This window comes from Ursus maritimus, unplaced genomic scaffold (assembly GCF_017311325.1).
Source record: "Ursus maritimus isolate PB19 unplaced genomic scaffold, ASM1731132v1 scaffold_20, whole genome shotgun sequence".
Classification (NCBI taxonomy): domain Eukaryota; kingdom Metazoa; phylum Chordata; class Mammalia; order Carnivora; family Ursidae; genus Ursus; species Ursus maritimus.
In genome coordinates, this window is record NW_024424453.1 from 56297632 (window position 1) to 56311787 (window position 14156).

At 42.4% G+C, this 14156-nt stretch overlaps 1 protein-coding gene across 4 annotated transcripts in view; it reads right to left on the bottom strand.

Annotated features, from left to right (window-relative positions):
- ANO10 (anoctamin 10) overlaps positions 1-13214 on the bottom strand; it is a 244647-nt gene extending 231433 nt beyond the window's left edge. For 3 of the 4 annotated variants that reach the window (XM_040637031.1, XM_040637030.1, XM_040637032.1), the window contains exons 1-4: positions 13073-13214; positions 5427-5579; positions 2562-2759; positions 683-817 (exon numbers count right to left, since the gene is read on the bottom strand). In XM_040637031.1, coding sequence (XP_040492965.1) covers positions 683-817; positions 2562-2759; positions 5427-5565 — 472 coding nt within the window. In that variant the 5' untranslated portion in view covers positions 5566-5579; positions 13073-13214. The remainder of the gene's footprint in view (positions 1-682; positions 818-2561; positions 2760-5426; positions 5580-13072) is intronic. The other variant, XM_040637033.1, reaches the window with a different exon arrangement.
- Positions 13215-14156: the final 942 nt, after the last annotated feature.

The window sequence follows — 14156 nt, forward strand, 5'->3', positions numbered from 1 at the left end:
GGGGGGGGGGGGGGGGGGGGGGTGAAGACTACCTAGAGAACACAGCGGCTTATATGTTTAAAGTGCATTGGGCAGCAAAAATGCTCTGAGGCCTTGCCACCATCTGGGGGGTTCTGAGGCAAACTTGGAATTACACACTGTAGTGAGCACTTTCATCTGCAAACTAGTATTCTCACTCAGATGGAATGACACAAAATCACGAAGTTGCAGACTGATTTGCATTCAGGTATTACGTCACTTTGTGACTCTTTCTAAGCCTTGCTCCCAAGTTCTCACTCACTGAGATGAGAGCAGATGGAAAGAGGGCTCCAGGAAAAGACGATGGCTCCTGTTTTCATTCCTCCCCAGGCTCCCTAGAGGAAGTGTCTGGCCATAAAGTAAACTCCGCTAATCTTAACATGAGTAATACATATATGTATTCACACCCAATTTTAAGCTAACTGAATGCTGTGAGACCTCAATAAATAAGTAGTGAACCATACAGAAGATTTTGATCTAAAGGTACAATATAAGGAAGCCTAGTAGCAAAAGATATGTTCATGAAAAAATAAGTTATTGTAAAGTTCTATGTATCTTTCAGTAAGAGAAAAAAAAGCCTTTCTAAGTTGTTATTCATGTCTACTAAGAGAAGATAATTGCATTAGAATGTGTATTCATGAAGCTGGTTGATACAATGACTTACATAATGATTTTCCGGGATACAACTTTGCTTGCGGGTAACCAGGGATCATCTTTTCATCTCTGGCTCTAAGATTTTCAAGCTCATGTTTGATAATGAATTGACATTCTGCCATTGTAAGGAAGTCATCATTGTCATCTAAATGAACATAAAAATTTCCAGTTATTTTCTCAGTAATAGCCAAAATAAAATTAATACTATCCAAGTAACTTGGAATTATAGAAATGATGATATAAACAATAAATAAGGAGTAAGCAAAGTATAAAACTGCTAAATTAAACAGAACATAAAGCACCTTAGATATTCTACAAGAATAAAAATATTGCTTTGCCTTCACATAATACAATTCTTCAATCACTGTACAATGGTTCCCCTTATCTGCAGTTTTGCTTTCTGGGCAGTTAGTTACCCGCATGAATCATAGTCCAGAAGTGGATGATCCCCTCCCTCTCACCTATCGTCAGAAGGTCAGTTGTAGCCCAACACTATGTTGCAATGTCTAGGTCATTCACCTCACCTCATCTCATCAGCACATCATCACAAGAAGAAGGGTGCATACAGTAAAATAAGATGCTTTGAGAGAGAAAGAGACCACATTTGCAGAATTTTTATTACAGTAGATTGTTATCACTGTTCTATTTTATTATTGTTATTGTTAATCTTACTGTGCCTAGTTTACAAATTAAGCTTTATCACAGGGATGTGCGCATAGGAAAACAGCATATACAGGATCCAGTACTATCTGCTACTTCAGGCATCCACTGGGAGTCTGGGAATATAGCCCCCCCACCACTAAGGAGGGGGGACTACAGTACTAGTTCTTATATAATATAGTACAAACATCTAAATGGCAGATACTTGCTTGATCTCATCTAATACCAATGAGCAAAAGGCAACATGCTCTTTAATTCTAACACTCTTCTAACTGAAGTTTGGCTGTATGACAAATTCTCCTCCTCCAAACTCGCAAGCGCAAGCCCTTCCCTTCTGGAGTTAACATCCCTCCCATAAATGAGGGAGAAGATAGTCTGATAAGAAAACAGTATTGTTCAGGCACCTGAGTGGCTCAGTCGGTTAAGTGCCTACCTTCAGCTCGGGTCATGCTCCCAGGATCCTGGGATGGAGTCCTGCATCAGGCTGCCTGCTCAGGGGAGAGCCTACTTCTCCCTCTTCCTCTGCCCCTCCTCACCCCCCACTGTGCTCTCTCTCTCTCTAATAAATAAAATCTTTAAAAAAAAAAAGAAAGAAAACAGTATTTTTTTTTTTTGCCAAGTCAATCCTCTTAAATAAGGTGAATTTTATCATTATCATTTATGCACTAAGATATAAAAATCCAGAGTGAGTCTGAAAAAGCCTAACATCACATCTTCTACTAACTCTAAAAGCCCTGGCAGGAATTGAAACCAAACTCCCACTCTGACATCATAGCCACCCTGGCCTTCTCAGTTCTTTCCAGAAACCATTCTCTTCTGGACCCCCTGTGAGACCAAGAGAACCAGTTATCCTACCAGAAAATGGCAATTCTACAATTCTGAACTACTACTGCATTTCTCATTATAAGATTTTTCTGTATCAAGCTAGTGAATATTCAACATTCTGAGAATTAGAATAGAAAAATATAAATAAGTTACATGTGTAACAATAATTTATGTTCATCTATTCCAGGGGTCACAAAGTAAGGCCCATGGACCGTATTTTATAAGCAAATTTTAGTGGAACAAAGCTTCACCCATTCATTTCTTATGGTCTAAGGCTGCTTTTGCTTTACAAGGACATTGTCAAATAACCGTGAGAAAGCATATGTCCCGCACAGCCTGATCTATGCATCAAAAACTTATTTTTGAGATAAATTGATTCTGATATAAACAATCTTGGGACTCACCATTAAAATCTTTGAAGTTATGTCGGGTTCCATACGTGAAGGCTCTCATAGTGTTATCATTACATTCTTTTACCAAACCTATTGCTTCTGCACCCAGTAACAACGTAATATTGGAGGCACCAACAAGATATAAGTTCTGATTTTCTAGTGTTTCTTTCTCATATTTATTTAATAGTGGTCTAAATAAAAGCTGGGCACCTTCAAAAACAAAGATAAGCACAATCTTAGAAACGTTTCAAAAATGAAAACTTTCTAAATAAGTATTGTTTCTAGTTTGATACAAGGAAAATATATTAACAATTCAAATCTATCTTCCAAATAAATAAGAATTACAAGTAAGTTGATTTCCTTTGGAAAACGCCTTCTAGCTTTCTGTGTTGCTGCTCAGAAGTCTGATCCCTTATGTGTGACCTACTGTCTCTCTTTCTTGAAGTCTGTAGTATCTTCTCCATTCCCATGGTTCCAGAACATTCCAACAGTAAGCCATTTTCATCTACACTGCAGGGCACTGGGTGGGCCCTTTCCATCCGAAAAAGCATCTCATCAGCCTTGAGTTTTCCTTTGATGATTTCTTCTTCTTTTTCTCTGTTCCCTTTCTAGAACTCCTTTTATTCAGATGTGTACCTCCCAGACTAGTCCTCTAACTTCCTTACTTTTTCTCTGTCAAAGTTCCCAGTTCTGTACCTTTTGCTCTACTTTCTGGGAGGTTTTATCAAAATTATCTTCCAACTCTTTTACCAAGTTTTTAAATTTTGCTTTCATACTTCTACTTTATATGAGCTTTTTTTCCTAAATGAGTATTTTACAGTATCCAACTCTTGATTTATTGAATGTCTGTCCCACCTTCTCATAACTGAGAGTTGAGTTGTAAATTTTCTCTTGGTTTTCTTCTTCTGCAGAGTTTGCTGTTTTTATCTGTTTGTTTAGTTTTAGCTTTCTCTTTCATGTCAGGGATTTTTCTCACGTGTTTGGTGATCTTTTATGATATGTGCATGTTTAAGTAAGAAAGGGACTCTAGGAGGCTGTAAAGTTCTGAAGGCTTAGATGGAGCTCATTAAGGATATAGCCTTTAATGCATAGTCATCTGGCCAGGTTGTTTTCCATGGGCAACTCTCTGATTTCTGAACCTTTGGTTATGTTGTTTTTGATCAGACTCCCCCAAAAAAGATTATTCAATCTGCTTCCTAGATGATTTGAATCTAGCTGCTAACATTTTGGAAACTAAATTAGGTATGAGGTTGGTGGGCCGGAGGATGGGGTAACAACAGTCAGTTGTTATCCTATTCTCAGTACAGAATCTCTATTTTCAACTGTGCATAAAGCCTCCATGCCAAAATCCAAGCATCTGACCCACTGCAGAGAAAATTTTGTCTTCTGCTATGATGGTAGAATACAGAAGGGATCAGGGGATCTATTTCTTAAATGAATCTCGGTCAATTCTTTTTTCTTTTTCTTGGTACCACTTATTTACACCTCCATAAGCCCCCAACGTCACTAATACCTAAGTCTTTAGGAGTATTCTGTGGTGTAAACCAAACTGCACCTCAATTTGTACCCCTGCCAACTTCGGCTTTGACTTTTTCAAGTCTGAGAAGTTATTTACCACTCATCCACCTGTTTTCTAGCTTCCAAAATGGTGCTGCTGTTATATTCTTTCCTTTCTTCTTTGTCAAACTGGACTTTTATCTTTTTTAAAAAATCCTTTTATTGTCATTTCAGTAGATGTTTGAAAGACAGTAAAAGTAAATATGAGTGTTAAGTCCACTACCTTTACCTGAAAGATCAGAATACTCTTTTGGAATGTTCTTTTCATTATTTCCCAGCAGTGTAGAAAGATGCCTACCCCCACCCCATCCTTGTGTCTCTCTGCTGAAGCCACACAGTGAGCAGAGAAGACTGGGAATACACTGGAGTCCCTCACTCTTAGGCATTACAAATGTTCTTCCATCACAGGAATTTTAAAGAAGGGACTCCAACCCAGTGAAACACCTCAGATTTCAGGAAGAAGGTACTCTTGTTTTTAAGTTTTCTTTTGGTTCAGTTGTTTGCAAAAAATTAAAAATTCCACTTCGATTCAAGGTTTTATTATAAAGAAAAGCATTTCCGTTCACAGTCAAAATCTTCATTAAAAACAGTCTAAGTTTTATTCAGTGTTTGGAGACTTGGTGAAGTTTTAGGTGAAGTGCAAGTGCATATCCATTCTTGTTTTGTATAGTTTTAGGAAGTGTCTGCTCATGTAAAATGTCCTCCACCCTCTCACCCGATCTAGATCCCTTTCTGCCCTTCAGGAGAGGGCTAAGCTTTGGCTTCTATGAAGTCATCCCTTTCCAGCCCAAAACTATCACCAAGTGTCACCTCTATCTTTCCTTTACTCTTCCAGCTAGTTTACATACAATTCATTTTTAAGTATCACGCATTGTTTTGTAACAGCTCTTTCATTAAGGTTTTTTTTTTTTGGGGGGGGGGTTCAACCTGTTACTTCAATTTCCAGGAATTGGCATTCAGTCTCCTTACACTGACAGTAACATCCTTGTGGGCAGAGACCATATTAATCTCTCCCCCTTAGCATCATAACTGACCCATAAAGAGCATTCAACAGATACTTGTTCATTCGTTTGATAAATATTGACGTACTATGTGCCAGTCTGTGTGCCAGGAACAGCATTTATAGCTGTGAACAAAATCGCTCAGGTCGCTTAAAGTCTATTGTGGACTTAAGATCTCCTCTCAAGTCCAGAAAAATAATAAAGAGCAAAGAAATGGATATTAACTTTAGAAATATATCAAATAACTGTAAAACATATTTAAAAAAATATTTTTAGTCACTGATCATGACTAAGTCTGAGTTATATTTATTTTACTTACCTCCATCTTCCTTTTTAGAGACAATTCTATTTTTCAGCCATTCTTTGGTTTCTTCTTTGACATCCTGAGCCAGTTCTAGGACCACCAAAGGTGTGAAGGAACTCTCACAAGTATCCAAAGCTGATAAGGTCACTTTCATCTTTCACAAACTTGCTGAAATTAAAATAAAATAAAAAGCACATGGGTTACAATGGAAAAGAGAAATATATAGAAATATATAAACACATACATAATTGTATTTTCTCTTAATTATACCTAATTCTGGCTTCTAAGAAAAAGGAAAATTTTTCATGATCCAGATGGATTATATGACAGGCTCAACCAATGGTTCAGAGCACATGTGTGAGCTCGGCCCATTCGAAGTCAGGGGGAACATCATCCTTTTCCATAAGCAGCTCAGAACACAGCAGGGAGGACATTCAGATAAGGGAAGGACAGCAGTGCAAAATGTGCTCTCGCATAGGATGAGTATGAAGAGGAGTTTGCTGGCAAGACTTGGATAGCATTCTAAGTGAAGGAAATAGTATTCCCCTACAAAATAATAATGAAAAACAGCCAACAGAATCAAAGAAATACAAGTGATTAGGTATAGCTGCAGCACTACCTGTGGGGGGTGGGGGGCAGAGTGCTAGGATGGGAATGAGCAGGTATCTAACGAGGGACCCTGATTACAAAGGAACTGGGCTTTGTCAGATAAACAATGGAAGTCACCAGTTAAGTAAGAGCAGGGAATTGACACAGTCTGAATTCATGTTTAAGTATGGAGTTAATATCCCCAGCACCAGCTTTCTTTCCTAGTTTTTCTTTCTTGGGAATATCATCTTTATCTCCATTTCCAAGCTTGAAAAATACTCAAGTCAACTAGGACACCCCCCCACACACACACACAACTGGCATCAGTCACTAAGGCCTAATGGACTCTCTCTAAAATGTTTTTCATGTGAATCTCTTTAACGCAGTGATTCACAGCAGGGACAATTCCTAGACTTTAGACTTACTTATTCTAGCTTTGTACTTGATGTAAGTTTTAATGACTCCAAAGAGCAAGTGCAAATCAATTCTTGGGAATAATCACAAAAGGAGTGCCCAACACCATAGAACACCTTTCCATTCTTTGGGGTGAACCATGATCTTGTGACAAGCTGATCAAACAGACCAGTGTAATCTGACTTATAGTGATAAGCTTTTGTTTTTCTCTAACAGAGCATAGTTTTGGGGCAACCTGGATTCACATGACAGCACAAATGCTTCAGGAATGCTATTCTAAAATACGAGCCAAATCAAAAGTCAGCATGCTAGGCTCTATGAAGGTAACCAGATCAAAACAGGACCCAGTACTCCCCTTCCAACAGCTAAAATAATGTGGTCAGGAATTATACAGAATGAAAGAATGAGAAAAGATAGCAATTAGAGCTGTGGGAACTCAGAACACTTAATGTGCAAAAGTTTTCAATCAAGAAAAAAGGGAGAGGGGTGCCTGGGTGGCTCAGTCACTTAAGCGTCTGCCTTAGCCTCAGGTCATGATCCCAGAGTCCTGGGATCAAGTCCCGCATCAGGCTCCCTACTCGGGCGAGGAGCCTGCTTCTCCCTCTCCATTGGCTGCTCCCCCTGTTGGTGCTCTCTCTGTCATATAAGTAAATAAAATCTTAAAAAAAAAAAAAAAAAAAAAGGAAAGAAAGAAAGAAAAAAGGGAGAGAAGCGTGTTCTACACAGGGAAATAACATGTATAAAATCAATAATGCAAGAATAAAGACAGTATAGGAGAAGAACAGTAAGACTGGCCTGACCAAAGCAGAGAGGGCAACATTTTGTGAGCTGTGACCATTTATGGATATGGAATGCTACAGTTCACATCTGCTCCAGTGGCCAGAAAAGAGTCAGTGCAGGTTTCTGAGCAGAGGATTAGCTGTATGTCAGAGTGATATGAATCTTAGTAGGTGAATTTAGGGGGCAAGATTGTGAGTGTTTTTCATCTTTCAACTCCCCTGAACTTCTGAAATTTTTCATAACAAAAAGTTGGGAAAAATGATTAATCTACCAGTAGACTACAGAGACTTAAGCATCATTAACTTTGAAATGGAAATACCAAATGCAACGAACATTTATGCAGTACTTATTTTGAGCCATGCTGTGATAGTCTGAAGGCACAAAAGTAAGTCAGGTCCCCATCTCACTTCTGGGGAGCTCACAGTCTTTTAGCAGAAGCAAGTGTGCGCCAAATCATTCTAACACAAGGATTGAGTACAATAGCAGTAACGGGTTGGGGAGGGCAGCAGGAGGAGGCGGATTAACTTTCTGGGAAGGGAGGCTGAGAGCCAGACACCCTTCAACTCGGGAAAAGTACTCGGATAACTCTAAGGTCACTGACCTGGGACATGGAAAAGAGTAAATAAAGAAGCATGTTGGAAAGAATGTTTAAGTTAAGGGCACAATCAAGGGTTCAGCATGGTACATGTGGACATGCATCAAAGGTGGCAGTTTTCTGGCATTATGCATTACCTAACGTCAGTAATAAAAGGCCTACCTTATTCATAATTACCAGGTCATAAAACAATCTTATTGAGACACTAAATGCAGATTTCCTTCCTAAACATGTATATGAGCACCAGCTAGAGATTCATAATAAATATTTGCACACTGATTTAATCTCATTTGAGATACTATACGCCTTTCATTACTTGAGACAGCCTTAACAAGATTTCCAATACATTACAAACAAAAGTGTCGCTATTTCTGATATCCAAAGAGCTCCTACGAATCAACAAAAAATACAAAAAACTGAAATCACAAGTGACAAAAGAAGAAATACAAGCAGCCAACACACTTTGAAAAGATGTTCAAACGTACTAATAAACTAAATGCAAAATAAGTAGAAGATGCCTTCCATTTTCAGATTTGCTGAAGTTGAAAGGTGGACAGAACCCAGTTCTGGCACAGGTGTAGAAAATTGGGCATTCTCACATATGGCTGACAGATGTTGTAATTTGATATCACCTTTCCAGAAGGCAGAGTGGCAGTATGAAAAGCAATATTAAATACTCCTACTATTCAACACAACAATGTTATTTCTAGGAATTTATGCCAGGGAGATAATAAAATAGAATGCATATATAGTGGAAGTTCATTACTCTTTCTTATTTATTTTTGGGTTTTAGTTATGGCAAAGAAACAAAAAAGAAACAACTTACAACCTGAAAGTCTAACAAGAGGAGATTGTCTAAATACACAAAATGTGTCACAACTACACACCAGAACCATCCATACTAGGATCCAGATGCAACTATATTAACATGGAGAACATTTCATAACACATTGTAAAGTTAAAAAAAAAAAAAAAAAAAAAAAAAAAAGCAAAGCATGATCCCACTTATGGATATACACAATCCATACTAATATCAAAATGACAACATTAGCTAACTTTTGCTGGGGACCTACTACATGCAAAGCACTGGGCTACTCATTAAATTCTCACACCAACCCCCTGAAGAAGAAACTCCAACACTTTCATTCAGCAGGTGAGAAAACGAGGTCAAAGAGGTTAAGTAGGTTTGTCCAATGTCACATAGTAACAAGCAGGAGAACTGGGATTTAAACTTTGGTGGCCTGAGGCCAGAGCGCATACCATGAACCATGTGTGGAAACACTCACATTTCAGTCTATACTGTGTGCATTTGTTTTTGTTTTTTTTTTTAAGATTTTATCTATTTCTTTGTCAGAGAGAGAGCACAAGCAGGGGGAGCAGCAGGCAGAGGGAGAAGCAGGCTCCCCACTGAGCAAGGAGCCTGATGCAGTACTGGATCCCAGGACCCTGGGATCATGACCTGAGCTGAAGGCAGACACTCAACCAACTGAGCCACCGAGGCGTCCCTATACTGTGTGCGTTTTAATAAATGTCCCACCAATGATTTGGTCAGATAGATTTCTCCAAACTGCCATGTCTAAGTAGTAGGATTTAAGCTGATTGTTATTTTCTTCTTTACATTTTTCTTTTTGATTTGAATTTTAATGAGCAAGAGTTTTTTATAATTAGAAAAAAATGGCTTTTACAGTTGTATATAGAACTATATATACACTATATATAGTTGTACATAGAATAGTATAGAAGCCCCACATTTTCAATGCTAAGTGTTAAATGTAGCCTTTAGTAAAAGCCAAATGATACTTTTTAAAACGGTGTAATACAAGATAATATTTTGCTTTAGTCCCCAGATTAAAAACATACCAACTTTGTACAAAAGAAGTTGTCTAACTTTAGATTGTTTGGAGAAAAGGTTCACCAACAATGAAAAAGCCTTCTGTCCAACAGTATATAAAATGAAAGGACTCAGTGCCTAGGCACACCCCCTCCTATCCAGAAGGAGATGGCCAAAAGCACCAGAGGAGCTGCACAATGATAGAATTTTTAGAGCACAAGGTGCCTTAGGGGTCATTTAGTCCCGTGACCTCACTATATCATGTTCACAAGACCCAAAATCACACAACCAGTGTGGCAGATACAGGACTGAAATCCAGTACTCTTTCAATGATATGAAAAAGATCTTTTTCTTTTTCCTTTTTGTGAACTGAGTCAATAAAGTCAGTTGTACAGTCTTGTCATTAGAAGAAACACTGGCCTGGGCAAACTGTGCAGTTGCATGCTTTAGCTCCACAAGTCCATTAGACAACACAAGTGCCAGTGTTATGTAGACACTGCTCTGAGCAATGTGAACCATGCGGATAGGGGGTGGGGGAGAATGCCCACTAAGGGTTTTTAGTGGGGCTTGGTAAGCCTTGACCCCTTTAAGGCTCTAGTACATAAAGTGCTCTTGAGGATTCAACACTGTTGGTGACAGTCCTTTAAGGACCAACTCTGCTCCATTCATGCTTGAGGTTTTCAGCTGTCCTACACTTATGCCATCCATTGAGCCACAATGTACTTATACACCTGGTTATCTAAGATGCCCCTTCCCCACTCTGCTATACCTCCTGTGCTCTCTTCTTCCGGTCCCTATAACCCACCTAGGGGAACCTACCGCTCAGGGAATTTCTGTCTCTGTATAGGAACACCTCTGGGATGCCCTTTCCTTAGGAGATTCCTGCCCCTGTGTTCTGCATGCAGCAGGTACAGGTAAGGAGGACTCAACTTTACAGTTAACTGGTCAGCGGAATCCAGGCATGCCCTAAACCCTCTTCTCCCAGTTGGCTGGCCCAATGGCGTGAATAGTGAGTCTAAGGTAGTGAAAACAAGAAGCCTCATGGCAGCATTGGCCTAAGTGGGACATTCCTTCCTTGAGACCTAAGGCAGCTGCCTCTTGGTGTTACATAAGATGTGGGCAAATTTGACAGTGGAAAACCAGCACCGCACACACCCACCCTCACTAGAATTTGACACTCTGTGCCTCAGCGACACTGACAAGGTAAGGAAGCGGCTGAGGCCCATTCTTATACCTGGGAACCTGGCGGCATCAGGATTCCACAGGAAGACGCAGGAGAAGTGAGACAAGATCTATTGAAGACAGCCTGGCCACAGCAGCCCAAACCCAGGCCCAATTAGATGCTGCACCAACAGAAGGCCACTTGGGCACAGAATCACCCAACTGAGCCTTGACCAATGAAGTGAAGCAACAATATTTCCTCTTCTCCTTCAAACTTTCTATCTACTCTCATTTTGCCACAAACTGCCAAGATTTTGGGCTGGAATAACAGCTGAAAACCTGGAGCAACACTGAATCTCACCTGTAAGCACAGCACCTGACACAAAACGAAAACTCTAACACGTGATACAAGAATGAATCCATCTGATGACCATACAACCATTTAAAAAGATGCTTAAGGAGGGGCGCCTGGGTGGCTCAGTCGTTAAGCGTCTGCCCCTGGCTCAGGGCGCGATCCCAGAGTCCTGGGATCGAGCCCCACATCAGGCTCCTCTGCTGGGAGCCTGCTTCTTCCTCTCCCACTCCCCCTGCTTGTGTTCCCTCTCTCGCTGTCGCTGGCTATCTCTCTCTCTGTCAAATAAGTAAATAAAATCTTTAAAAAAATAAATAAATAAAAAGATGCTTAAGGAGGGGCGGCGCCTGAGTGGCGCTCAGTCCTTAAGCGTCTGCCTTCCGCTCAGGTCATGATCCCAGGGTCCTGGGATTAAGGCCCTCATGGAGCCCCGCATGGAGTCCCGCATCAGGCTCCCTGCTTGGCGGGAAGCCTGCTTCTCCCTCTCACACTCCCCTTGCTTGTGTTCCCTCTCTGTCTCTCTCCGTCAAATAAATAAATAAAATCTTTTAAAAAAAATGCTTAAAGAGAATTTTTAATGATCCAGGAAAATGCCAAGTGGGAAAAAAAAAAAGCAAAGTAATATAACAATATGACCCCAATGATTAACGCATACTTTTAATACACAATAAAATACAAAAAGAATTAAGAAGAATTGCACCCAAACGTTAACAGGGTTGGTGAAATTAAATGGGATTTTAATTTTCATCCTTACATTTTTTCTCAATCTTCCAAGTTCCTACAATGAAAAAAAAAGTTTCACTGGCTTTTTTTTTTAAGTGCACACACTAGAATTTACCAGGCCCTTTCTACTCCCTTCCATTATTTTAGATCTCTTAAGTTTCATTCTTCACCTGAAATTCTTCAATTCTTTCAGCAATAGCTGGTCAGAACAGATATGGTTTACTTTCCACAGTGAATTGAAAACTAGCATACTCACAGAATAGGCCCTTAGAAAACATCCAGTTCTATAAGTTAGTGTGACTTCAAATTGAAAGGAGACAAATAATATTTAATTTTTTTTAACTCCACAGGATTAGATTTTTAAAAATTAAACTCCACAGGATTTAAGGGAATGGGATACAACTGCTTTTCAGTCCGAGTGAACCTCAACTGTACTTATTTTTAAATCCGGAACCTCCGCACACTGTCTTGGCTGCTGGAGCAGTGTTTTGCAGCAGACAGCGCACACCAAGGCTGGCGCTGTGAAGGCACCGGGAAAACAGAAGCAACCTATAGGAGAACTCTGTCCCATCCACATTTCTCAGGTGTCCCAGGCACTGCCCCTGACTTGCATTTATTACTTAAAATGTACGATATGTCCCTAGTCAAGAGCCTGGAAACCCAATAACCCTGATGTGAGAGCGTGACCCTGCAAGTTCGCTCCAGCCACACTTCGTTCTGACATATTCCTAACCGTCCCCTGCTCCCCGGACTGTCCCGGGAAGCGTGAATCCTGAGCCCCGCTGAGCTGGTCCTTCCAAAAAACGCCCTTCTATAAGCTTCGCTGTCTTTTTCACCCTCACCCACGACCTCATTCTCCTTAGTTCCGAAGACCCCAAACCCCCATCCTGACTCCAGCCCCAGGTTTCGGCCTCACTACGTTTCTTTCATTACTCAACCCTCCTCCCCAAACCTCGGCTCTCCCCAGCCCCCACCTGCGACTGCCATTCTCCAGCACCTTCAGTCCTCCCTCCCCCATCCCGCATCTGCGCCCATCCCGGTTCCACTTCCCCATTCCTGGGACTGCCAGCATTGGGAGGTACCCCGGGAAGGAAGGGCGGCCAGAGGCTTCCCTGGAGACACCCCGCCGCCGCCGGGCAGCCCAGGCTCAGCACCGCACGGACCGCGGCTCCACTTCACTGACAGCGAGGGGGTCTGCGGTCCCCTCCCCCACGTACCGGCGGCAGCTGCACTCCACGTCTTCGGAGGCGGGCCCGAGAGCCGGCGCGACCCGGAGGCACCACCGTGGACGCTCGAGGGGTGGGGCGGGACGGGGCCTGCGGGGCGGGCGGGGCGGGCGCTGGGTGTGGCAGGCCGGGCGGAGCCCAGACGCCAGAGCTCTCAGGCAGGGCCGGAGCACGCCGGGAGAGGCGGGGCCCAGCCCTGCGTCGCACTGAGCGGGGCGGGGCCTGGTGGGGAGTCGTCCAGGCGCGGACCGGAACGGCTCCTCAGAAAACCGAGATGGGCCTAGCTGGCCTTTGGCCCGGAGCGGGAACGCAGCGGCGCACGGGAGAGGCGTGCCTTGTGGGCTGTCACTCTGAGAGGGAGAGGGACCACGGAGGAGGGAACGGAGCCTCGCTGGGCCGTCGCACCGCGAGGGGGCGGGATCACGGTGGGGGGTGGGACCTTGTTGGGCCGTCTGTCCGTGGGGGGGGGGAGCGGGACCACGGTAGGAGGGGCGTGCCCCATGAGCTGTCACTCAGGGAGGGGGCGGGACCACGGTGGGAGAGGCGTGTCTTATGGGCTAGCTTTCCGATGAGGGGCGGGGCCTCGCTGGGCAGTCGCGAGTTGAGAGGGTGGGACCTAGTAGAGCCGCTAAAAAAGAAAAATTGGTATCCGGGCTCTTGCAGAAGACCTGCATTAGTAGAGTAATAGGTTTTTTCGTAAAAGCGGCAGCCCCTCGGATTTCCTTCCATTAGCGAAGACAGGTACTAATGTAGGTCTTTCGTAAACGGAACTTTGGGAAAGTGAGGTTGGGGGTGGGGGGATTATTCTTCGCTCTTCGATTTACAGGAATGCTCTGCTTTCGTATAGCCAAGTAAACCTATATGCCTCTTTACATTTTCCTCCTTTCGGTCTCTCATGGTCCAGGCTCCACTTTTCTTGTCACTTTCTAATCTAAGAACAAAGCCCGCCACCCCTTGTCTCTCAGGAGACCTCTTCTCTCCCCTTTTCTCTGCCGTAGCCACATTGGTCTCCCTGATCTTCCTAGATCCCACCCACCTCCCACCTCAGAGGTTTTGCCCTGGCTGTTCCCTCTGC